This window comes from Crinia signifera, chromosome 6, assembly GCF_055691185.1.
Source record: "Crinia signifera chromosome 6, ASM5569118v1, whole genome shotgun sequence".
In the NCBI taxonomy this organism is placed as follows: Eukaryota; Metazoa; Chordata; class Amphibia; order Anura; family Myobatrachidae; genus Crinia; species Crinia signifera.
In genome coordinates, this window is record NC_139222.1 from 1,918,416 (window position 1) to 1,943,813 (window position 25,398).

A 25,398-nucleotide genomic window follows, 5' to 3' on the forward strand; every position below is an offset into this window, starting at 1 on the left:
TACAGATGGGGCCAGTAACAGGAATACCCCAGAGAGATGTCCCCGTCCTCTATATTCCCAGGATTGTACAGAAGAGAATCACAGGACCCCACAGGAGGATCAGGTAGGTGGGATTTAGAGTCTAACCAATATACCAGATATCACTACATGATTGCTATATATGAAATGCTGTGTATTCTCAATATTAGGTTGAAGATCTCAGTGATATGAAGGCAGAAGGTACAGAGGGAGGAGAAGAGACGTATGTGACTGATATGAAGGCAGAAGATACAGAGGGAGAAGAAGAGACGTATGTGACTGATATGAAGGCAGAAGATACAGAGGGAGAAGAAGAGACGTATGTGACTGATATGAAGGCAGAAGATACAGAGGGAGAAGAAGAGACGTATGTGACTGATATGAAGGCAGAAGATACAGAGGGAGGAGAAGAGACGTATGTGACTGATATGAAGGCAGAAGATACAGAGGGAGAAGAGACGTATGTGACTGATATGAAGGCGGAAGGTACAGAGGGAGAAGAAGAGACGTATGTGACTGATATGAAGGCAGAAGATACAGAGGGAGAAGAAGAGACGTATGTGACTGATATGAAGGCAGAAGATACAGAGGGAGAAGAAGAGACTTATGTGACTGATATGAAGGCAGAAGATACAGAGGGAGAAGAAGAGACGTATGTGACTGATATGAAGGCAGAAGATACAGAGAGAGGAGAAGAGACGTATGTGACTGATATGAAGGCAGAAGATACGGAGGGAGAAGAAGAGACGTATGTGACTGATATGAAGGCAGAAGATACAGAGGGAGAAGAAGAGACGTATGTGACTGATATGAAGGCAGAAGATACAGAGGGAGAAGAAGAGACTTATGTGACTGATATGAAGGCAGAAGATACAGAGGGAGAAGAAGAGACGTATGTGACTGATATGAAGGCAGAAGATACAGAGGGAGAAGAAGAGACGTATGTGACTGATATGAAGGCAGAAGATACAGAGGGAGCAGAAGAGACGTATGTGACTGATATGAAGGCAGAAGATACAGAGGGAGAAGAAGAGACGTATGTGACTGATATGAAGGCAGAAGGTACAGAGGGAGAAGAGACGTATGTGACTGATATGAAGGCAGAAGATACAGAGGGAGAAGAAGAGACGTATGTGACTGATATGAAGGCAGAAGATACAGAGGGAGAAGAAGAGACATATGTGACTGATATGAAGGCAGAAGATACAGAGGGAGAAGAAGAGACGTATGTGACGGATATGAAGGCAGAAGATACAGAGGGAGAAGAAGAGACGTATGTGACTGATATGAAGGCAGAAGATACAGAGGGAGAAGAAGAGACTTCTGTGACTGATATGAAGGCAGAAAATACAGAGGGAGAAGAAGACACATATATGAGGGGTGATCAGCAGTGTGAGGAGGAGGAAATCCCTACAGGTATTCGCACAGGTGAGTGTGATCCAATGATCCCATTCTGCAGAATACTACATCAGTTTGCCCATTTCTGTGAAGTGCATGGAGGAGGTTCTGAGTAGGTAATGTGGACATTAGCAGACTGAAACCTTCATTGAGGCTGCACACAGGCAGATGTATGGATGTTTGTCATGATACTAAAAAAACAAGAGGTGAAACTTAACATTACTGGAGAGAACTCCGCTAGTAACTGCCAATGGGCTCACACTAAGCTGTTGCGCAGAATTAGATATTCCAGACTCTCAGTTCCTTTTGTAGGTGACTTGCCACATCTTGGCTAGTGGATACAAGTCAACGAACCACCCAGGGAATGCAAACGTTAGTGCAGAGTCCAAGGGGAGCGGATAATGACGGCTAATGCGTTTCACCATCCACTTAATGTGACCGTTTCACCAGGGGATGAGAATGGTGATTCCAAACAATCCATATCTAAGCGGATACAATCTAAATATCTAAAGGGAGCCAAAGATAGCACCAAAAGTAATAGATAGTGTAACGCATTTCACCATTCTTCTAATGTGACTGTTTCATCAGGGGATGAGTATTGTGATGGCAAACAATCCATATCTTAGCTGTTACATATAACACTATCTAAAGGGAGCCAATGATAGCATTAGAAGTAATACCACTAAAATGAGGGCTAACGCGTTTCACCATCCTTCTAATGTCACTTTCAGGGGATGAGAATATGGATCACAAACAATCCATATTAAAGCTGCTACTAATAATACAATCTATACATCTAAGGGGAGCCAATGGAAGCACTAAAAGTAATATCCCTAAAATGATGGGCACTGATGCATTTCACCATCCTTCTGATGTGACTTTCATCAGGGGATAAGACTGAGGATCACACACAATCCATATTAAAGCTGCTAAATATAGTATAATCTAAATATCTATATTTAAAAGTACTAAAAGCTAATGAGGGCTAACGCGTTTTACCATCGGTATAATGTGACTGTTTCACCAGGGGATGAGAATGGCGATTCCAAACAATCCATATCTAAGCGGATACAATCTAAATATCTAAAGGGAGCCAAAGATAGCACCAAAAGTAATAGATAGTGTAACGCATTTCACCATCCTTCTAATGTTACTGTTTCATCAGGGGATGAGTATTGTGATGGCAAACAATCCATATCTTAGCTTTTACATATAACACTATCTAAAGGGAGCCAATGATAGCACTAGAAGTAATACCACTAAAATGAGGGGCTAACGCGTTTCACCATCCTTCTAATGTCACTTTCAGGGGATGATAATATGGCTCACAAACAATCCATATTAAAGCTGCTACTATTAATACAATCTATACATCTAAGGGGAGCCAATGGAAGCACTAAAAGTAATATCCCTAAAATTATGGGTCTGGCGCATTTCACCATTCTTCTGATGTGACTTTCATCAGGGGATAAGACTGAGGATCACACACAATCCATATTAAAGCTGCTAAATATAGTATAATCTAAGTATCTATATTTAAAAGTACTAAAAGCTAATGAGGGCTAACGCGTTTCACCATCGGTATAATGTGACTGTTTCATCAGGGGATTAGAATTGTAGTCTCACACAATCCATAGCCGCTACTGATAACACAATCTAAATATCTAAAGGGAGTCTATAAAAGCACTAAAAGTAATGTCACTAAAAGCTAATGAGGGCTAACGCGTTTCACCATCAGTATAATGTGAATTTCATCAGGGGATGGGAATCGCAAACAATCCATATTGAAGCAGCTACTAATACAAACAACTTAAATATCTAGGGAGAGCCAATGATAGCACTAAAAGTAATATCACTTAAAACTGAGGGCTAACGCGTTTCACAGTTCTTATAATGTAAATTTTATCAGAGGATGGGGATCACAAACGATCTATATTTAAGTTGCTACTGATAATACAGACAACCTAGAGATCTATAAGGGGAGCCAATGAAAGTACTACAAGTAATATGACCATGTACATTATGTATAGAAGTGTGTATAAATGAAGGGATCTATGTCATTGCAGTACAGGGACATTTAACCATTATCTGTATTGGAAAATGACATTTCCATTTTTTTTTTATTGGCAGATGATGTACTGACAGGAGGTCTCATTTTATCTCCATATCCCGATCTAGAAGGATATGACATCACAAGAGATTCTCAAGGAGAAGACTTTATTGGCTCAATTAAACGTCCAGATTGTCACAATGCTGATTTATCATCCGATCTGGTTTATCATGAGGACTATTCTGGTTCCTATGAAATAAATCCATCTATTACAGGTCTTAGATTAGACCAAATGTTTCCTTCTTCTCTTGGTGCCGAACGTTTTACCTCGGAAACAGATTTCATTGCCTATCGGCAAGAAAACACCGGGGAGAAACCATTTTCCTGTGCTGAGTGCGGGAAATGTTTTACATATAAATCTGTTTTCGATCGACATGAGAGAACTCACACGGGGGAGAAGCCTTTTTCGTGTCTTGAGTGTGGGAAATGTTTTACGTACAAAGCAGCTCTTATTACACATCAGAGAACTCACACAGGGGAAAAACCATATTCATGCTCTGAGTGCGGGAAATGTTTCATACAGAAATCGTATCTTGTTACGCATGAGAGACTGCACACAGGCGAGAAGCCTTTTACATGCACCGAGTGCGGGAAATGTTTTACACGGAAATCACATCTTGTTACACACGAGAGACTCCACACAGGCGAAAAGCCGTTTTCATGCGCCGAGTGCGCAAAATGTTTTTCCGACAGGTCTCATCTTATTAGGCATGAGAGACTTCACACAGGTGAGAGGCCGTTTACATGCGCCCAGTGTGGGAAATGTTTTACAAATAAATCAAATCTTGTTGCGCATGAGAGACTTCACACAGGGGAGAAACCATATTCATGTGCCAAGTGCGGGAAATATTTTACAAATAAATCGCATCTTGTTAGACATTGGAGACTTCACACAGGTGAGAAAACATTTCCCTGTTCAGACTGTGTGAATTGACACACATCATATTTTGCATGAGGGCATTGCAATAGAGGTGGAGAACTGGTACCATAATATGGTTACATAGTCGTTTATACCCCTTTTCTAGAACTTTTCATTGCTAACCTATGGAGATATACTGTGGGAACGTCATGTCCGGGGAACTGGTTGGGGTTTGGTACATTGCCTTTAACCACAGCAGGACAGATGTTCATTATGGAACAGAGCTGGATCATCCGTCTCCCTACAGCCCTGACCTGACTGAGTGACTGCTATCGTTACAGACCAATGAAGAAACAGATTGGTGCAAGACCATCCGGAACCGATTGTGAAGTCAGCAGCCCAACATTTCCTTTCTTCAGTGGTTAACAGTGATTTCTTAGATCGATACCTTGGTGTACCGTTAATAGGTATTGGCTAAATGGCGTGATGACAACCTATCAGAGAGCCGTATGCAAAACATGTCCTTAGGTTTATCCAAGTCATTATAGAATACCTTTATACACCTTATATATCCGTCCTGCTAATGCGGTTTGCACCATAAACTATAATCTAACTGAGGATAAACTATAATCTAACCACAAAGGTAAAAGGAAAATTCAGGGGGTGCGATAAATAAATGATGTATGTTCTCCATGGCTTCCTATGTTCCTTGGTGCATCTGGACCAAATCTGGTTCATTATCTAGCTTAGGATAATGGTGGGTTTCAAGTGAAAAAATTCACCCCTTGCGGGGCCAAATGATAAATGATATATATATTTGGTTATGCGGTCAGATATCCCTGCACTGATTGGGATGGAACCAGTGTGATTAGTCTAGTTGGATCCTATTGCACTAGATTTCCGCACATAATCCGAACAATTATTTCTATCACTTAGAGAAAGGAACCAACATAAGTCTCGTGAGGGAGATTCTATCTGTCAATCACAGGGTTGGTGGTGCTCCCAGAACAAGTTCAGAAAAACCTTTATTGGGGGGGTCCCCACTTCCTCAGGACCGGTCAGAGGGCTGAATGCTTTGGCCGCGGGACCTTATATAATAAGTGTCCCCTGGCTGTGGCATTACCCTGCTGGCTGGTTTGGCCTGGGGCTGGTTTTTAAAATACGGGGGACCCCTAGTCATTTTGTCCCCCGTATTTTGGGAACCAGTCCCGGACCTGGGGCTGGTTTTAAAAAAATCAGCGAAGCCCTATTTGTCGGGATTCCTGATTTTTTTTATACCAGCCCCGGCTCTTCAGCCTGGTGCTGGTTACAGCCGTGGGGGAGGGGACCCCACGCCATTTTTTTTTTTTTTTTTAGTCACCCTGCCAGAGATGCTGCAGCTATGGAACGCCCACATGGGTGTTCCAGCTTTGGCAGTATAGTTTGCAAGGACGGCAGCATATCGATGGAACGTGCGTACACCCTGCACTTTTGTTCCGATATGGGCCCGTCCTGTCTGATGAATATTAAACATCACTAAACCTTCGACCGACCGAGTATGGACGGACAGGACCGTTTTTGGCCGTTTATCGCTCGTACAGAGGGAGTCGGGACAGCGTACACACATATACAATTGAACGGCTGTCCGACCCAGAACGGAAGAACGGCCCGACGATTGTATATATGTGTACCCAGCTTTATGCTGCTTTCAGACTGCAAAACTGGCTTTGACCAGGTATTGTTTCTAAAAACGGGCCTGCCAGCTAATACCCCTTTCACACCTCATGTCCTTAAACGGGATTTCAGTGCAGTTTTTGTTCCTTCACAACACTGAACCCATTTTAACCCATAGAAAACAGTGGATGAAAAAAAAATGGGTCTGAAACGGGTAGGACCCTGCTTTATTACCGTTTAGAAATACCAGTTCAATAGAACCGGTAAATTCACTCTGCACCTTTCAGACTGCACAATTACCGTTTTAAAACGGTAAAGAAAACGGCAAAATACTGGGTAAAAAGTGCGGTCTGAAAGGGGCATTAGTTATGGGGGAACCTAGCACCAGGGTTGCAAGAAAAGACTGAATATGTATTTTCTGGGACACTCTTTTAAATCAATTGTATTATTATTAAGTTTAAATATGAACTTTTAATGAATATACCTTAAAGTGAATGGTGACCTGTCACTCAAATTGAGAATGAAATGACAATTACACTTGAAAAGAGGGTTTCTTTGTATAAATACATCAATGCACAAGAAGAGTGGATGAAATGTCCGTCATGAACTTCTCCCTCCCTTCTACTATCCCAGTTCATGCAGTATTTTAGGACCATTGACTAACTGTATCCGATTGTCATATATCACTTATAATAACGCACATTGTTCTGCGTCATCATGTGCTGTATTGTATTTATTACTATGATTAATGTCTCCAGCTGTGAAAGTATCAGTGACTAATGTTTACGCCCTGTCTCGCTGTCATGTAACAGAGAACACAACATACAGCATTGGTGCAGCTACATCACGGCTTATCATTTTATTATTTGTCTCCCTTTGTAAGTTTTCCCTAGGAAATGAAATGCTCCTTTTTGTTCTTTCAGCAGGTTATACCTGTCATTTGTTTGTATGTGCAATTTGTAAAGGCCCCCATACACTATGCGATATGGGAACGATTTCACCCGATTCGGATGAATCGGGTAGTGAAATCGGCCCAAATTGCACTTGTAGACATCCCCTCCGATCCGATGCACGGTCCCGTTCAAGTTCTCCCTGCTCGCCTCCCGCTGTCACCCCACCGCAACACAGCTTCCTCCTGCTCGGGTCCCTATGTAGCCTCTCCCTGCTCGGCTCTCAATTAGCCGGCATCCCGCTGCCGTCCCCCGCACGGCTCCCTCCTCCTGCAGCTCCCCGGGAGCCGCATATGATAAATCCAATGCGATTTATCATATGCAAACCTTGGCACATCAAGTGCCTAATCGTGTGTCCCCCTCCCGGGGAGCTGCAGGGGAAATCAGGTCCGACTTGCCCTAGGACAAGTCGGACTAATGTATGGGGGCCTTTACCGTGTTGTATCCTTCCATCAAGACAGTATAACCATGTTAAAAGGGGATGTGGTCATTTGGTCTACAGCATTAGGTCGACATGGGTCTAGGTCGACACAGGAAAAGGTTGACATGGTTTTAGGTCGACAAGTCATTAGTTCGGAAGGTCGTTAGTTCGACAGGTCATTCGTTTGACAGTGTGCAATTCTGTAATCTCTTGATAAAAGACACACAGTAACAATCTGTACCTACAGTAACACATTATTCGGTACTTATGTAGTATCTGGGCGCCCGATTTTTTTGATTGTATGCCTTAAGTTAAGGCATACAATCAGATGCGATGCGATATCGCATCGCATACGACCATCGCATGCGATGCGATGACCCGATTTTTCCATAGGATTCAATGTTAAAATGGACTGAGTCCATTTTAACATGGAATTCAATGGGAAAAAGGGGTCCTTTTCATACCCCTACTATCCAAGTGGGCATGGAGTTGGATATAAACCTGTGGCGAGCGTAGCGAGCCACCGAGCCCAAAGCGTGGTGAGTGAACGGTATTCTGTGTCCCCTCGCGGGGCACGCTTCGGGCTCGGCTTCCATGCCCACTTGGATAGTAGGGGTATGAAAAGGACCCCTTTTTCCCATTGAATTCTATGTTAAAATGGACTCAGACCATTTTAACATTGAATCCTATGGAAAAATCGGGTCCATCGCATCCGATGCGATGTGCCCGATCCGACCCAATTTCTAAATCGGGTGCCCAGATACTACATAAGTACCCATTATTCCCTGACACGATCTGTTATAATAATCAGCAGCTTGCTGCAATGGTATAATTAGATACAGAGCGTCTCTACCACGTCTCTGAAGGCTGACCTTATCTTGGTAATAAAAACAGAATTATTACTCAAGGCACGCGGGGCACGCTTGCACTTGCATGTTCTGAAATGTACCTTCCCTCCCATGTATGTATATTTGTGTTTTATCTTTCGCTTGTTTTAGTATTAAACTAATAAAAGTTAGATTTTAGGACGTCAGTGTTTTCCTTGGTGCCCCATATCGAGACAAATCTTTCTCTCTCCTTCCTTGTGGAGTTGTGATGGTAAAGCGGTTGGACCAGAATTATCTAGGACTTGTTAGAATGAAGAAAAGGGCTGACATTCTGTAACTGTCCCGGACAGAGCGGCTTCTAGAAGTATCCCATCTGGACAATGCATGAGATTACTAGACGGTTAGGATGCTGGTCGCTCCTGGACATTGTTATAAAGCAGCGATCATTTACAAGGCAAAAATGGGGCGTGAATCTGGTCTCGTTTTCTGGGATCAGTGAGGCATCTTTGGATGCAGAGTTCCTGGACCACAGCATAAATCAGGTTCTGGCATTGGTATCGGCACTGATTTTGTGGTACAGGTGTTCCGGCCACTAATTCTGACTGCCGGGATGCTATCTACATCCAATTGATCTGGCCTGGGAGAATGTCCTGGGGGTCTATCTGGAAGAGGATTGGTGCTTCACTGGCCAACGTGTGGTTAGGAGTTCTATTAACACTTATCTCAGGGAATATATCACATAAAATGTATTCATGTTTGTACATTCTACATAGCCAATGTCACCTGACCTTTGTGGTCACCTGACCTAGTGTGGATTTGTGCATTCTAAAGACCCACTACACATCAGCTAAGTAGGGTCTGCAAGACACATAATAAACTTTTTAGAAGTGTTTGTTATGCAGCTAAGCTCCCAATGATTACTAGCAATTTGCAATGCTTTCTATTTATACTCTTGTTAATAAAGTATGGGGTATTACTTCCATAGAGTACATTGCAGTCCCCCACCTGTTATGGAGCTCCAGTACAATTGTATGAGACCCCTAGAGCCAATGGGAGGGTCCTCTGCCTATAACAACTCCCTGTTGTTCCCTTAGTAAATGATGCACTAACTGATACTTAGGATGCTGCCAGGTCTTAAACCTCAAGCAGTAGGAGCTTATGCAATTGCATGAAAACTGCAGGATAATTGATTGGATTAATTAACAAGTGTCTGATAACCAATGAGGAATGGTACACGGTAAAGAACAGAGCAGGGTCTAGATCTCAGCAGCACGCTGCGAGTTGGTACTTTTGGACAAGGGAGAGCTGTAATGTATTCTTGCAGGCTGAGCTTTGGGAGAAAGAATAGTAAAATGCAGGCAAGTGAATAAAGATCATAATAAAAGCAAGTATCACTTGGCATAAGGCTACTTGGTTACCGCAGCCGCTGTAGCTGGCCGCCATCCCAGGTTGTGGTTGGAAGATGCAGTGTCCCCAAGGAGGCAAAACATTGTAGAGGTTTGTAACACCATCATAATATAGCATTATATGATATGGGAGCCCAATACAACCAACCCTGGCCTCGTACACTGAACTGTCCCGCGGTAGTCGCAGGATAACAGGGTGTGGCAGAGGTGCGGCAGTCGCAGGATACCAGGGTGCGGCAGAGGTGCGGCAGTAGCAGGATACCAGGGTGTGGCAGAGGTGCGGCAGTCGCAGGATACCAGGGTGTGGCAGAGGTGCGGCAGTCGCAGGATAACAGGGTGTGGCAGAGGTGCGGTAGTCGCAGGATACCAGGGTGTGGCAGAGGTGCGGCAGTCGCAGGATAACAGGGTGTGGCAGAGGTGCGGTAGTCGCAGGATACCAGGGTGTGGCAGAGGTGCGGCAGTCGCAGGATACCAGGGTGTGGCAGAGGTGCGGCAGTCGCAGGATACCAGGGTGTGGCAGAGGTGCGGCAGTCGCAGGATAACAGGGTGTGGCAGAGGTGCGGCAGTCGCAGGATACCAGGGTGTGGCAGAGGTGCGGCAGTCGCAGGATACCAGGGTGCGGCAGATAGGCGGCAGTCGCAGGATACCAGGGTGTGGCAGAGGTGCGGCAGTCGCAGGATACCAGGGTGTGGCAGAGGTGCGGCAGTCGCAGGATACCAGGGTGTGGCAGAGGTGCGGCAGTCGCAGGATACCAGGGTGCGGCAGAGGTGCGGCAGTCGCAGGATACCAGGGTGCGGCAGTCGCAGGATACCAGGGTGTGGCAGAGGTGCGGCAGTCGCAGGATACCAGGGTGTGGCAGAGACGCGGCAGTCGCAGGATACCAGGGTGCGGCAGAGGTGGGGCAGTCGCAGGATACCAGGGTGCGGCAGTCGCAGGATAACAGGGTGCGGCAGAGGTGCGGCAGTCGCAGGATAACAGGGTGCGGCAGAGGTGCGGCAGTCGCAGGATACCAGGGTGCGGCAGAGGTGGGGCAGTCGCAGGATACCAGGGTGTGGCAGAGGTGCGGCAGTCGCAGGATACCAGGGTGTGGCAGAGGTGCGGCAGTCGCAGGATAACAGGGTGTGGCAGAGGTGCGGCAGTCGCAGGATACCAGGGTGCGGCAGAGGTGCGGCAGTAGCAGGATACCAGGGTGTGGCAGAGGTGCGGCAGTCGCAGGATACCAGGGTGTGGCAGAGGTGCGGCAGTCGCAGGATAACAGGGTGTGGCAGAGGTGCGGTAGTCGCAGGATACCAGGGTGTGGCAGAGGTGCGGCAGTCGCAGGATAACAGGGTGTGGCAGAGGTGCGGTAGTCGCAGGATACCAGGGTGTGGCAGAGGTGCGGCAGTCGCAGGATACCAGGGTGTGGCAGAGGTGCGGCAGTCGCAGGATACCAGGGTGTGGCAGAGGTGCGGCAGTCGCAGGATAACAGGGTGTGGCAGAGGTGCGGCAGTCGCAGGATACCAGGGTGCGGCAGTCGCAGGATACCAGGGTGCGGCAGAGGTGCGGCAGTCGCAGGATACCAGGGTGTGGCAGAGGTGCGGCAGTCGCAGGATACCAGGGTGTGGCAGAGGTGCGGCAGTCGCAGGAAAACAGGGTGTGGCAGAGGTGCAGCAGTCGCAGGATACCAGGGTGCGGCAGAGGTGCGGCAGTCGCAGGATACCAGGGTGTGGCAGAGGTGCGGCAGTCGCAGGATACCAGGGTGCGGCAGAGACGCGGCAGTCGCAGGATACCAGGGTGCGGCAGAGACGCGGCAGTCGCAGGATACCAGGGTTTGGAAAGGGTAAGATGGTGGCCCCCTTAGGACCCAACAATCCACAGGCACAATGACCAGAACGGGGACACTATCTCTGCAGCACCAGAATGGTGCGTCCCTCGGCCGCTGGCTCATGACAACTATGCATATACGTAATGTACCTCTATAATCTGATCTGTCCCATACCATGTCCCCTGTATGTGAGGTTACCACGAGTCATTCATCACCACTGCTAGATAATGAAAGGTTTATTATCACACAGGACAGAATACAAATGTCACTGAACACTGCAGGTAATCTGGATTGCACTGGGAGCACACATGGCATACGACACTGCAAATACTACGGATATCCACAAGGTCCAGATTGTACTGATTAATGCAGGTACATAAGGAGCTTGGTACAGCAGAATGCGCAAGTCAGAGCAGGTAACTAGAAGCACTGAATCCCGCAGAGCAGGTGATCTGGTTAGCACTGGGAGCACACATGGAATACAAACGTTCCTGTACCCTGGGAGCTTGGTACAGCAGGATCACAGGTTAGAGCAGTTTAATAATACCTAGTGCAGGTGATCTGGGAGGCACCCAACATGGCAGGCACTCTGGATAGCACTGAAAGCGATACCAGGAAATTGATGTGATGATCTGGCTGGGAAGGGCCTGTGAACCAAATCATTCAAACATCCCAAGTTCTCAGAATCCCACACAGACCACAGAACTATAGACTGACACCCCAATAGACAGCACCACCACTGGTAGGGAGAAGTACTGCAACAAACCTTCTTTCATGTCAGCTGGCTCTATCCTAATCTGTGGTAGAACCCTCTATCTTCTATAACTTGCACAATTATAGAAATAACTATATACTGTACCAAGAGGAATATTAATCTCACCCTTCTCTCTCTATGATCCCACCAACAGAGGTCAGTAGACACAAAACCCAAATTATATATTTCTAATTGACAGTAACTAGTACGGGACCCCTCCGTCTGCATCCTTCTTCCCACTGGGTCTTCTGCCTCTCCTGCTAGGGTGGCAGACCTTAGAGAATTCTAATTCAATATAGAAAACCAGTGCTCCAGAAATAAACCAATAGGTCAAAAAATATATTGGATGCTGGCCTTCTAAGCAAAGCGACAATGAAAAAGCCATATCTGAGACTGGCCAATAAAAGGAAACGATTAATATGGGCAAAAATAACCCCAGATATTGGACAGAGGAAGATAGGAAAATAGTGTTATGGACTGCCTAAAAGGGACTCTTATGTACTTGTCTTCTTGCTCAGGTGTGCACCGCTGCCTCCCACTTCTCCTTCACAGCCTGTTTGTGCGGTTCTCTGAAGGGAGTAGTACACTCCATTGTAGGAAATGCTCAGTTTCTTGGCAATATCTCACAAAATTGTTTCTAAGAACACGAATAGACTGTTGAGTTTCACATGAAAGTTCTCTTTTTCTTTGCTAACATAATTACACAAGGGTTTTCTAATCACCCATTAGTCTTCTAACGTGATTATAAAACACAATGTACCATTAGAACACTGGAGTGCTGGCTGCTGGAAATGGGCCTCTATACACCTATGTAGATATTCCGTTATATACCAGACGTGTGCAGCTAGTATAGTCATTTACCACAGTGACAATGTATAGAGTATTTCTGATTCATTTAATGTTATCTTCATTGGAAAAAAAAACAATGTTTTTTTATTTTCAAAAAGAAGAACCTTTCTAAGTGACCTCAAACTTTTGAATGGTAGAATACAGCTGTGCTGATAAGTTTACATAACGCACAAACTTTTCTGTCACTCATGGTTAGAGGTTGGGTGACGCCATTTATTGTCAAACTCTTTTTAAATCATAATGACAACAGAAACTACCCAAATGACCCTGATCAAAAGTTGACATACCCCAGGGCCATTTGGGAAGTTTCTGTTGTCATTATGATTTAGTTGTGTGACAATAACTGGCGTCACCCAACCACTGACCATGAGTGACAGAAAAGTGTGTGAGTTATCATTTATAATCTCTGACAAATGGCCCAAAAATCACAAATCCTGCTGCTACGTGTGTAAACTTATCAGCACAACTGTATATATGTATAGCAAGTGAAAGCAATTTAGGCAGGGACACTGATCTGTTTCAAACTTGCTGGATGTGAAGAGAGGTAGCTGTGAAGTTAGGAGCATAGGGATTGGGGTGGGAGAGTTTATGGGCTAAAAACTGTCACAGTTCAAAGTGAAAGTACACTGCAGAAGCTGCCATTTTGACCGGCTTTTCACTAGCATAATAATAAAAAGGATCCAATGGATCACAAATGACCAGTATCAAGCCGCTATACTCTGGGGGAGGTTTCTGGGAGATCTATGTCAAATGGAATGTTGCTATTGATAACCAATCAGAAACTATTTCCTTCTAAGAGGTGCTAAATAAACGGTACTCTTTACTTAGAAGGGCGCCCACGATTTTGATCGTGGGCATCGTTAGTAAAAAATCTCGGGCATCTGGGGCATTGAATGCACTAAAAAATCGGGTGCGATCAACCGACGAGATGCCCGAGATTTCCCATAGGGAACAATGTTAAATGTCTCAATTGACCCAATTTTCCTGTTCAATGCCTCAATTGACCCGATTTTTCCATAGGAAACAATGTTAAATGGGCCACAGAGGCCAAATAGGCACCCTGAAGTGAATAATGGCCACCCGAATTGTCAACGCCACCCCACGATCAACGTCAACCCGATGCGTGGCGAGCGCAGCGAGCCCGCGAGGGGCGGCGGTACGCGTCCTACGACCTTTTCATACCCCCACTATCCACGTCGGCGTGGAGTTGAGAATAGAAAGTGTGGCGAGCCCGAAGCGTGGCGAGCGCAGCGAGCCCCGCGAGGGTACGCGGACAGCTGTGAAGCCCGCGAGGGGACGCGGATACCTGTGAAGGTATCCGCGTCCCCTCGCGGGGCTCGCCACGCTTCGGGCTCGCCACACTTTCTATTCTCGACTCCACGCCGACGTGGATAGTGGGGGTATGAAAAGGTCGTAGGACGCGTACCGCCGCCCCTCGCGGGCTCGCTGCGCTCGCCACGCTTCGGGTTGACGTTGATCGTGGGGTGGCGTTAACAATTCGGGTGGCCATTATTCACTTCAGGGTGCCTATTTGGCCTCTGTGGCCCATTTAACATTGTTTCCTATGGAAAAATTGGGTCAATTGAGGCATTGAACAGGAAAATCGGGTCAATTGAGACATTTAACATTGTTCCCTATGGGAAATCTCGGGCATCTCGTCTGTCGCATCGCACCAGATTTTTTAGTGCATTCAATGCCCGAGATGGCCGAGATGGGCGCCCTTCTAAGTAAAGAGTACCAAATAAACAGTAGATTGTGAATAGTTGCCCATAGTTGCAGCATCCCATGTGCAACAGAATTCTCATCTTAGTAAATGTCCCCCTTTGTATTCGGACTCACTCCAAACTACTAGCAATCTGTGTTTTACAGGAATCTCAATGGGTTTAAACACATTTTTAGAAAAATAAAACATTTCTGGATAAAACATTTCTCTATCTCTTGAAGATAATGAAATAGGATAAAACGGGAGTATTAACTCTTATTGTGTCATTCTGATGATGAGCAAGACTTGGCTTTTCTTGAGAGGTTCTTCAAGAAGATAATGGCTTCTCGCCGGTATGTCTTCTCTGATGTATAATAAGCTGTGATTTCTCTGGAAAACATTTCCCACACGGAGAACATTGATACGGCTTCTCACCTGTGTGACTTCTCTGATGTGTAACCAGAGCCGATTGCTGGGTATAACATTTCTCACACTCAGAGCATTCATATGGCTTCTCACCTGTGTGACTTCTCTGGTGTTTAACGAGATCCAACCTTATTGGAAAACGTTTCCCGCATTCAGAACATGGAAATGGTTTCTCCCCAGTGTGCGTTCTTTCGTGCTGAATAAGATTTGATTTCTTTCTAAAACATTTCCCACACTCAGGACATGGAAACGGTTTCTCACCTGTGTGAAATCTGTGATGTTCAACAAGGTCTGAATGCTGTGTAAAACATTTCCCACACTCAGAGCATGGAAATGGCCTCTCCCCCGTGTGGCGTCTCTGATGTTTAATAAGATGGGATTTCTTTAAAAAACATTTCTCACACTCAGAGCATGGAAATGGCCTCTCACCTGTGTGACTTTTCTGATGTACAACAAGACTGGATTTAAACGAATAACATTTCCCACACTCCGGGCAAGAAAATGGCTTTTCACCTGTGTGACATCGCTGATGTCTAACGAGCTCTGATTTATGTGTAAAACATTTCCCACACTCTGAACAGTACACTATTTCAGGACCTCTACGTGCTCGTCTACGAGCTCTCCTACGAGTTCGACAGTGAGCAGCAACATCTGACTGATCAGGAGAACTTTGCTCATGTTGAATGGGGTCAGACGCACTATCTGCACTGTCAGGTGCAGGATGTATATTGGGACTGTCTCTTGGAGGTCCTTCTGTGTTTTTTTTATTAAAATCTGGAGATGAACTAAGAGATTCTTCCCTGGTGTTCGTGCTTTGGAATTCACCAGCTGGAGATAAAAAACAAAGACACAAACAGGAAAGCTCATTAGTACTGATGCATAAGATATACCAGAGAGTGCAGGGAGGAGACTGGTCAGATCTCTGGGCTGGTAACACAGTGACATGATGTGAGGGGAGAGCAGGAGTATAATAGGGGCTGATGTCTGCTGATGTATGAGGTACACCAGAGAGTGCGGGGAGGAGACTGGTCAGATCTCTGGGCTGGTAACACACAGTGACATGATGTGAGAGGGAGAGCAGGAGTATAATAGGGGCTGATGGCTCCTGATGTATGAGATACACCAGAGAGTGCGGGGAGGAGACTGGTCAGATCTCTGGGCTGGTAACACAGTGACATGATGTGAGGGGGAGAGCAGGAGTATAATAGGGGCTGATGGCTCCTGATGTATGAGATACACCAGAGAGTGCAGGGAGGAGACTGGTCAGATCTCTGGGCTGGTAACACACAGTGACATGATGTGAGGGGGAGAGCAGGAGTATAATAGGTGCTGATGTGTCCCGATGTATGAGATACACCAGAGAGTGCGGGGAGGAGACTGGTCAGATCTCTGGGCTGGTAACACACAGCGACATGATGTGAGGGGGGGGGGGGGGGAGAGCAGGAGTATAATAGGGGCTGATGGCTACTGATGTATGAGATACACCAGAGAGTGCGGGGAAGAGACTGGTCAGATCTCTTGGCTGGTAACACGCAGTGACATGATGTGAGGGGTAGAGCAGGAGTATAATAGGGGCTGATGGCTGCTGATGTATGAGATACACCAGAGAGTGCGGGGAGGAGACTGGTCAGATCTCTGGGCTGGTAACACACAGTGACATGATGTGAGGGGGAGAGCAGGAGTATAATAGGTGCTGATGTGTCCCGATGTATGAGATACACCAGAGAGTGCGGGGAGGAGACTGGTCAGATCTCTGGGCTGGTAACACACAGCGACATGATGTGAGGGGGGGGGGGGGGGGAGAGCAGGAGTATAATAGGGGCTGATGGCTACTGATGTATGAGATACACCAGAGAGTGCGGGGAAGAGACTGGTCAGATCTCTTGGCTGGTAACACGCAGTGACATGATGTGGAGGGGAGAGCAGGAGTATAATAGGGGCTGATGGCTCCTGATGTAGGAGATACACCAGAGAGTGCGGGGAGGAGACTGGTCAGATCTCTGGGCTGGTAACACAGTGACATGATGTGAGGGGGAGAGCAGGAGTATAATAGGGGCTGATGGTTCCTGATGTATGAGATACACCAGAGAGTGCGGGGAGGAGACTGGTCAGATCTCTGGGCTGGTAACACACAGTGACATGATGTGAGGGGGAGAGCAGGAGTATAATAGGGGCTGATGGCTACTGATGTATGAGATACACCAGAGAGTGCGGGGAGGAGACTGGTCAGATCTCTGGGCTGGTAACACACAGTGACATGATGTGAGGGGGAGAGCAGGAGTATAATAGGGGCTGATGGCTCCTGATGTATGAGATACACCAGAGAGTGCGGGGAGGAGACTGGTCAGATCTCTGGGCTGGTAACACACAGTGACATGATGTGAGGGGGAGTGCAGGAGAATAATAGGGGCTGATGGCTCCTTATGTATGAGATACACCAGAGAGTGTGGGGAGGAGACTGGTCAGATCTCTGGGCTAGTAACACACAGTCACATGATGTGAGGGGAGAGCAGGAGTATAATAGGGTCGGATGGCTCCTGATGTATGAGGTACACCAGAGAGTGCGGGGAGGAGACCGGTCAGATCTCTGGGCTGGTAACACACAGTGACATGATGTGATGGGAGAGGAGGAGTATAATAGTGGCTGATGGCTCCTGATGTATGAGATACACCAGAGAGTGTGGGGAGGAGACTGGTCAGATCTCTGGGCTGGTAACACACAGTGACATGATGTGAGGGGGAGAGCAGGAGTATAATAGGGGCTGATGGCTCCTGATGTATGAGATACACCAGAGAGTGCAGGGAGGAGACTGGTCAGATCTCTGGGCTGGTAACACACAGTGACATGATGTGAGGGGGAGAGCAGGAGTATAATAGGGGCTGATGGCTGCTGATGCATGAGATACACCAGAGAGTGCGGGGAGGAGACTGGTCAGATCTCTGGACTGGTAACACACAGTGACATGATGTGAGGGGGAGAGCAGGAGTATAATAGGGGCTGATGGATCCTGATGTATGAGATACACCAGAGAGTGCGGGGAGGAGACTGGTCAGATCTCTGGGCTGGTAACACACAGTGACATGATGTGAGGGGGAGAGCAGGAGTATAATAGGGGCTGATGGCTGCTGATGCATGAGATACACCAGAGGGTGCGGGGAGGAGACTGGTCAGATCTCTGGACTGGTAACACACAGTGACATGATGTGAGGGGGAGAGCAGGAGTATAATAGGGGCTGATGGCTGCTGATGTATGAGATACACCAGAGAGTGTGGGGAGGAGACTGGTCAGATCTCTGGGCTGGTAACACACAGTGACATGATGTGAGGGGAGAGCAGGAGTATAAAGGGGCTGATGGCTCCTGATGTATGAGATACACCAGAGAGTGCAGTGAGGAGACTGGTCAGATCTGTGGGCTGGTAACACACAGTGACATGATGTGAGGGGAGAGCAGGAGTATAATAGGGGCGGATGGCTCCTGATGTATGAGATACACCAGAGAGTGCGGGGAGGAGACTGGTCAGATCTCTGGGCTGGTAACACACAGTGACATGATGTGAGGGGGAGGGCAGGAGTATAATAGGGGATGATGGCTCCTGATGTATGAGATACACCAGAGAGTGCGGGGAGGAGACTGGTCATATCTCTGGGCTGGTAACACACAGTGACATGATGTGAGGGGGAGAGCAGGAGTATAATAGGGGCTGATGGCTCCTGATGTATGAGATACACCAGAGAGTGCGGGGAGGAGACTGGTCAGATCTCTGGGCTGGTAACACACAGTGACATGATGTGAGGGGAGAGCAGGAGTATAATAGGGGCTGATGGCTGCTGATGTATGAGATACACCAGAGACTGCGGGAAGGAGTCTGGTCAGATCTCTGGGCTGGTAACACACAGTGACATGATGTGAGGGGGAGAGCAGGAGTATAATAGGGGCTGATGGCTTCTGATGTATGAGATACACCAGAGACTGCGGGAAGGAGTCTGGTCAGATCTGTGGGCTGGTAACACACAGTGACATGATGTGAGGGGGAGAGCAGGAGTATAATAGGGGCTGATGGCTCCTGATGTATGAGATACACCAGAGAGTGCGGGGAGGAGACTGGTCAGATCTCTGGGCTGGTAACATACAGTGACATGATGTGAGGGGAGAGCAGGAGTATAAAGGGGCTGATGGCTCCTGATGTATGAGATACACCAGAGAGTGCGGGGAGGAGACTGGTCAGATCTCTGGGCTGGTAACATACAGTGACATGATGTGAGGGGAGAGCAGGAGTATAAAGGGGCTGATGGCTCCTGATGTATGAGATACACCAGAGAGTGCGGGGAGGAGACTGGTCAGATCTCTGGGCTGGTAACACAGTGACATGATGGGAGGGGGAGAGCAGGAATATAATAGGGGCTGATGGCTCCTGATGTATGGGATACACCAGAGAGTGCGGGGAGGAGACTGGTCAGATCTCTGGGCTGGTAACACACAGTGACATGATGTGAGGGGGAGAGCAGTAGTATAATAGGGGCTGATGGCTGCTGATGTATGAGATACACCAGAGAGTACGGGGAGGAGACTGGTCAGATCTCGGGGCTGGTAACACACAGTGACATGATGTGAGATGGGAGAGCAGGAGTATAATAGGGGCTGATGGCTCCTGATGTATGAGATACACCAGAGAGTGCGGGGAGGAGACTGGTCAGATCTCTGGGCTGGTAACACACAGTGACATGATGTGAGGGGAGAGCAGGAGTATAATAGGGGCTGATGGCACCTGATGTATGAGATACACCAGAGAGTGCGGGGAGGAGACTGGTCAGATCTCTGGGCTGGTAACATACAGTGACATGATGTGAGGGGAGAGCAGGAGTATAAAGGGGCTGATGGCTCCTGATGTATGAGATACACCAGAGAGTGCGGGGAGGAGACTGGTCAGATCTCTGGGCTGGTAACACAGTGACATGATGGGAGGGGGAGAGCAGGAATATAATAGGGGCTGATGGCTCCTGATGTATGGGATACACCAGAGAGTGCGGGGAGGAGACTGGTCAGATCTCTGGGCTGGTAACACACAGTGACATGATGTGAGGGGGAGAGCAGTAGTATAATAGGGGCTGATGGCTGCTGATGTATGAGATACACCAGAGAGTGTGGGGAGGAGACTGGTCAGATCTCTGGGCTGGTAACACACAGTGACATGATGTGAGAGCAGGAGTATAATAGGGGCTGATGGCTCCTGATGTATGAGATACATCAGAGAGTGCGGGGAGGAGACTGGTCAGATCTCTGGGCTGGTAACACAGTGACATGATGGGAGGGGGAGAGCAGGAATATAATAGGGGCTGATGGCTCCTGATGTATGGGATACACCAGAGAGTGCGGGGAGGAGACTGGTCAGATCTCTGGGCTGGTAACACACAGTGACATGATGTGAGGGGGAGAGCAGTAGTATAATAGGGGCTGATGGCTGCTGATGTATGAGATACACCAGAGAGTGTGGGGAGGAGACTGGTCAGATCTCTGGGCTGGTAACACACAGTGACATGATGTGAGGGGGAGAGCAGGAGTATAATAGGGGCTGATGTCTCCTGATGTATGAGATACACCAGAGAGTGCAGGGAGGAGACTGGTCAGATCTCTGGGCTGGTAACACACAGTGACATGATGTGAGGGGGAGAGCAGGAGTATAATAGGTGCTGATGTCTCCCGATGTATGAGATACACCAGAGAGTGCGGGGAGGAGACTGGTCAGATCTCTGGGCTGGTAACACACAGCGACATGATGTGAGGGGGGGGGGTGGGAGAACAGGAGTATAATAGGGGCTGATGGCTAGTGATGTATGAGATACACCAGAGAGTGCGGGGAAGAGACTGGTCAGATCTCTTGGCTGGTAACACGCAGTGACATGATGTGGAGGGGAGAGCAGGAGTATAATAGGGGCTGATGGCTCCTGATGTAGGAGATACACCAGAGAGTGCGGGGAGGAGACTGGTCAGATCTCTGGGCTGGTAACACAGTGACATGATGTGAGGGGGAGAGCAGGAGTATAATAGGGGCTGATGGTTCCTGATGTATGAGATACACCAGAGAGTGCGGGGAGGAGACTGGTCAGATCTCTGGGCTGGTAACACACAGTGACATGATGTGAGGGGGAGAGCAGGAGTATAATAGGGGCTGATGGCTACTGATGTATGAGATACACCAGAGAGTGCGGGGAGGAGACTGGTCAGATCTCTGGGCTGGTAACACACAGTGACATGATGTGAGGGGGAGAGCAGGAGAATAATAGGGGCTGATGGCTCCTGATGTATGAGATACACTAGAGAGTGCGGGGAGGAGACTGGTCAGATCTCTGAGCTGGTAACACACAGTGACATGATGTGAGGGGGAGTGCAGGAGTATAATAGGGGCTGATAGCTCCTGATGTATGAGATACACCAGAGAGTGCGGGGAGGAGACTGGTCAGATCTCTGGGCTAGTAACACAAAGTGACATGATGTGAGGGGGAGAGCAGGAGTATAATAGGGGCTGATGGCTCCCGATGTATGAGATACACCAGAGAGTGCGGGGAGGAGACTGGTCAGATCTCTGGGCTGGTAACACACAGTGACATGATGTGAGGGGAGAGCAGGAGTATAATAGGGGCTGATGGCTGCTGATGTATGATATACACCAGAGAGTGCGGGGAGGAGACTGGTCAGATCTCTGGGCTGGTAACACACAGTGACATGATGTGAGGGGGAGAGCAGGAGTATAATAGGGGCTGATAGCTCCTGATGTATGAGATACACCAGAGAGTGCGGGGAGGAGACTGGTCAGATCTCTGGGCTGGTAACACACAGTGACATGATGTGAGGGGGAGAGCAGGAGTATAATAGGGGCTGATGGCTCCTTATGTATGAGATACACCAGAGAGTGTGGGGAGGAGACTGGTCAGATCTCTGGGCTAGTAACACACAGTCACATGATGTGAGGGGAGAGCAGGAGTATAATAGGGTCGGATGGCTCCTGATGTATGAGATACACCAGAGAGTGCAGGGAGGAGACTGGTCAGATCTCTGGGCTGGTAACACACAGTGACATGATGTGAGGGGGAGAGCAGGAGTATAATAGGGGCTGATGGCTGCTGATGTATGAGATACACCAGAGAGTGCGGGGAGGAGACTGGTCAGATCTCTGGGCTGGTAACACACAGTGACATGATGTGAGGGGGAGAGCAGGAGTATAATAGGGGCTGATGGCTCCTGATGTATGAGATACACCAGAGAGTGCAGGGAGGAGACTGGTCAGATCTCTGGGCTGGTAACACACAGTGACATGATGTGAGGGGGAGAGCAGGAGTATAATAGGGGCTGATGGCTGCTGATGCATGAGATACACCAGAGGGTGCGGGGAGGAGACTGGTCAGATCTCTGGACTGGTAACACACAGTGACATGATGTGAGGGGGAGAGCAGGAGTATAATAGGGGCTGATGGCTGCTGATGTATGAGATACACCAGAGAGTGTGGGGAGGAGACTGGTCAGATCTCTGGGCTGGTAACACACAGTGACATGATGTGAGGGGAGAGCAGGAGTATAAAGGGGCTGATGGCTCCTGATGTATGAGATACACCAGAGAGTGCAGTGAGGAGACTGGTCAGATCTGTGGGCTGGTAACACACAGTGACATGATGTGAGGGGAGAGCAGGAGTATAATAGGGGCGGATGGCTCCTGATGTATGAGATACACCAGAGAGTGCGGGGAGGAGACTGGTCAGATCTCTGGGCTGGTAACACACAGTGACATGATGTGAGGGGGAGAGCAGGAGTATAATAGGAGCTGATGGCTCCTGATGTATGAGATACACCAGAGAGTGCAGGGAGGAGACTGGTCAGATCTCTGGGCTGGTAACACACAGTGACATGATGTGAGGGGGAGGGCAGGAGTATAATAGGGGATGATGGCTCCTGATGTATGAGATACACCAGAGAGTGCGGGGAGGAGACTGGTCATATCTCTGGGCTGGTAACACACAGTGACATGATGTGAGGGGGAGAGCAGGAGTATAATAGGGGCTGATGGCTCCTGATGTATGAGATACACCAGAGAGTGCGGGGAGAAGACTGGTCAGATCTCTGGGCTGGTAACACACAGTGACATGATGTGATGGGGAGAGCAGGAGTATAATAGGGGCTGATGGCTCCTGATGTATGAGATACACCAGAGAGTGCGGGGAGAAGACTGGTCAGATCTCTGGGCTGGTAACACACAGTGACATGATGTGAGGGGGAGAGCAGGAGTATAATAGGAGCTGATGGCTCCTGATGTATGAGATACACCAGAGAGTGCAGGGAGGAGACTGGTCAGATCTCTGGGCTGGTAACACACAGTGACATGATGTGAGGGGGAGGGCAGGAGTATAATAGGGGATGATGGCTCCTGATGTATGAGATACACCAGAGAGTGCGGGGAGGAGACTGGTCATATCTCTGGGCTGGTAACACACAGTGACATGATGTGAGGGGGAGAGCAGGAGTATAATAGGGGCTGATGGCTGCTGATGTATGAGATACACCAGAGAGTGCAGGGAGGAGACTGGTCAGATCTCTGGGCTGGTAACATACAGTGACATGATGTGAGGGGAGAGCAGGAGTATAAAGGGGCTGATGGCTCCTGATGTATGAGATACACCAGAGAGTGCGGGGAGGAGACTGGTCAGATCTCTGGGCTGGTAGCATACAGTGACATGATGTGAGGGGGAGTGCAGGAGTATAATAGGGGCTGATAGCTCCTGATGTATGAGATACACCAGAGAGTGCGGGGAGGAGACAGGTCAGATCTCTGGGCTGGTAACACACAGTGACATGATGTGAGGGGAGAGAAGGAGTATAATAGGGGCTGATGGCTCCTGATGTATGAGATACACCAGAGAGTGCGGGGAGGAGACTGGTCAGATCTCTGGGCTGGGACTTTTTCTCACCTGTGTTGATGTCTGTAGGGATTTTTTCCTCCTTACACTGCTGATCACCCTTTACATCTTCTATTTTACTCTCAGCCACATTTCTCTCTTGTTTGCCATCAATATCTTCTGCCTTCATATCAATCAACTCTTTACTCTACACAACCCCCAAAAACAAAGATTAGTATAGATCATATAGGTACAGTCACTTTGGTATATTGCTTAGACCTTAAATCCCACCTACCTGATCCTCCTGTGGGGTCCTGTGATTCTCCTCTGTACAATCCTGGGAATACAGAGGACGGGGACATCTCTCTGGGGTATTCCTGTTACTGGGCCCATCTGTAGGAGACACGCAGTGACTGAGGACATTGTATATATGTGATTATCCTGGGAATACAGAGGACGGGGACATCTCTCTGGGGTATTCCTGTTACTGGCCCATCTGTAGGAGACACGCAGTGACTGAGGACATGGTATATATGTGATTATCCTGGGAATACAGAGGACGGGGACATCTCTCTGGGGTATTCCTGTTACTGGGCCCATCTGTAGGAGACACACAGTGACTGAGGACATGGTATATATGTGATTATCCTGGGAATACAGAGGACGGGGACATCTCTCTGGGGTATTCCTGTTACTGGGCCCATCTGTAGGAGACACGCAGTGACTGAGGCCATTGTATATATGTGATTATCCTGGGAATACAGAGGACGGGGACATCTCTCTGGGGTATTCCCATTACTGGGACCATCTGTAGGAGACACACAGTGACTGAGGACATGGTATATATGTGATTATCCTGGGAATACAGAGGACGGGGACATCTCTCTGGGGTATTCCTGTTACTGGGCCCATCTGTAGGAGACACACAGTGACTGAGTACATGGTATATATGTGATTATCCTGGGAATACAGAGGACGGGGGCATCTCTCTGGGGTATTCCTGTTACTGGGACCATCCGTAGGAGACACGCAGTGACTGAGGACATGGTATATATGTGACTATCCTGGGAATACAGAGGACGGGGACATCTCTCTGGGGTATTCCTGTTACTGGCCCCATCTGTAGGAGACACACAGTGACTGAGTACATGGTATATATGTGATTATCCTGGGAATACAGAGGACGGGGACATCTCTCTGGGGTATTCCTGTTACTGGGCCCATCTGTAGGAGACACGCAGTGACTGAGGACATTGTATATATGTGATTATACTGGGAATACAGAGGACGGGGACATCTCTCTGGGGTATTCCTGTTACTGGCCCATCTGTAGGAG

The 25,398-nt window shown here is 48.0% G+C and overlaps 5 protein-coding genes across 8 annotated transcripts in view; 3 read left to right on the plus strand and 2 right to left on the minus strand.

Moving 5' to 3' along the window:
• LOC146009797 (uncharacterized) overlaps positions 1–25,398 on the minus strand; it is a 928,908-nt gene that overhangs the window by 118,326 nt on the left and 785,184 nt on the right. The window lies entirely within an intron of this gene.
• The window catches only part of LOC146009800 (uncharacterized), a 185,381-nt gene that overhangs the window by 78,892 nt on the left and 81,091 nt on the right, over positions 1–25,398 (plus strand). The window lies entirely within an intron of this gene.
• The window catches only part of LOC146009825 (uncharacterized), a 66,168-nt gene that overhangs the window by 217 nt on the left and 40,553 nt on the right, over positions 1–25,398 (plus strand). The window lies entirely within an intron of this gene.
• On the plus strand, positions 207–5,078 carry LOC146009819 (uncharacterized). The gene is made up of 2 exons (XM_083150324.1): positions 207–1,446; positions 3,547–5,078. Exons 1-2 carry the CDS (start codon positions 207–209, stop codon positions 4,458–4,460), a joined length of 2,154 nt encoding a protein of 717 aa, XP_083006450.1. The 3' UTR covers positions 4,461–5,078.
• The window catches only part of LOC146009834 (uncharacterized), a 547,900-nt gene continuing 537,194 nt past the window's right edge, over positions 14,693–25,398 (minus strand). Inside the window, exons 5-7 of the mRNA XM_083150362.1 lie at positions 24,358–24,455; positions 24,135–24,270; positions 14,693–16,005 (exon numbers count right to left, since the gene is read on the minus strand). Coding sequence (XP_083006488.1) covers positions 15,080–16,005; positions 24,135–24,270; positions 24,358–24,455 — 1,160 coding nt within the window. The 3' untranslated portion in view covers positions 14,693–15,079. The remainder of the gene's footprint in view (positions 16,006–24,134; positions 24,271–24,357; positions 24,456–25,398) is intronic.

Bases quoted from the DNA above. Each gene is read 5' to 3' on its own strand.
- LOC146009819 (XM_083150324.1), top strand. From the start codon at position 207: ATGAAGGCAGAAGGTACAGAGGGAGGAGAAGAGACGTATGTGACTGAT. The intron at 1,447-3,546 runs GTGAGTGTGATC...TTTTATTGGCAG, and splicing joins CCCTACAGGTATTCGCACAG to ATGATGTACTGACAGGAGGT.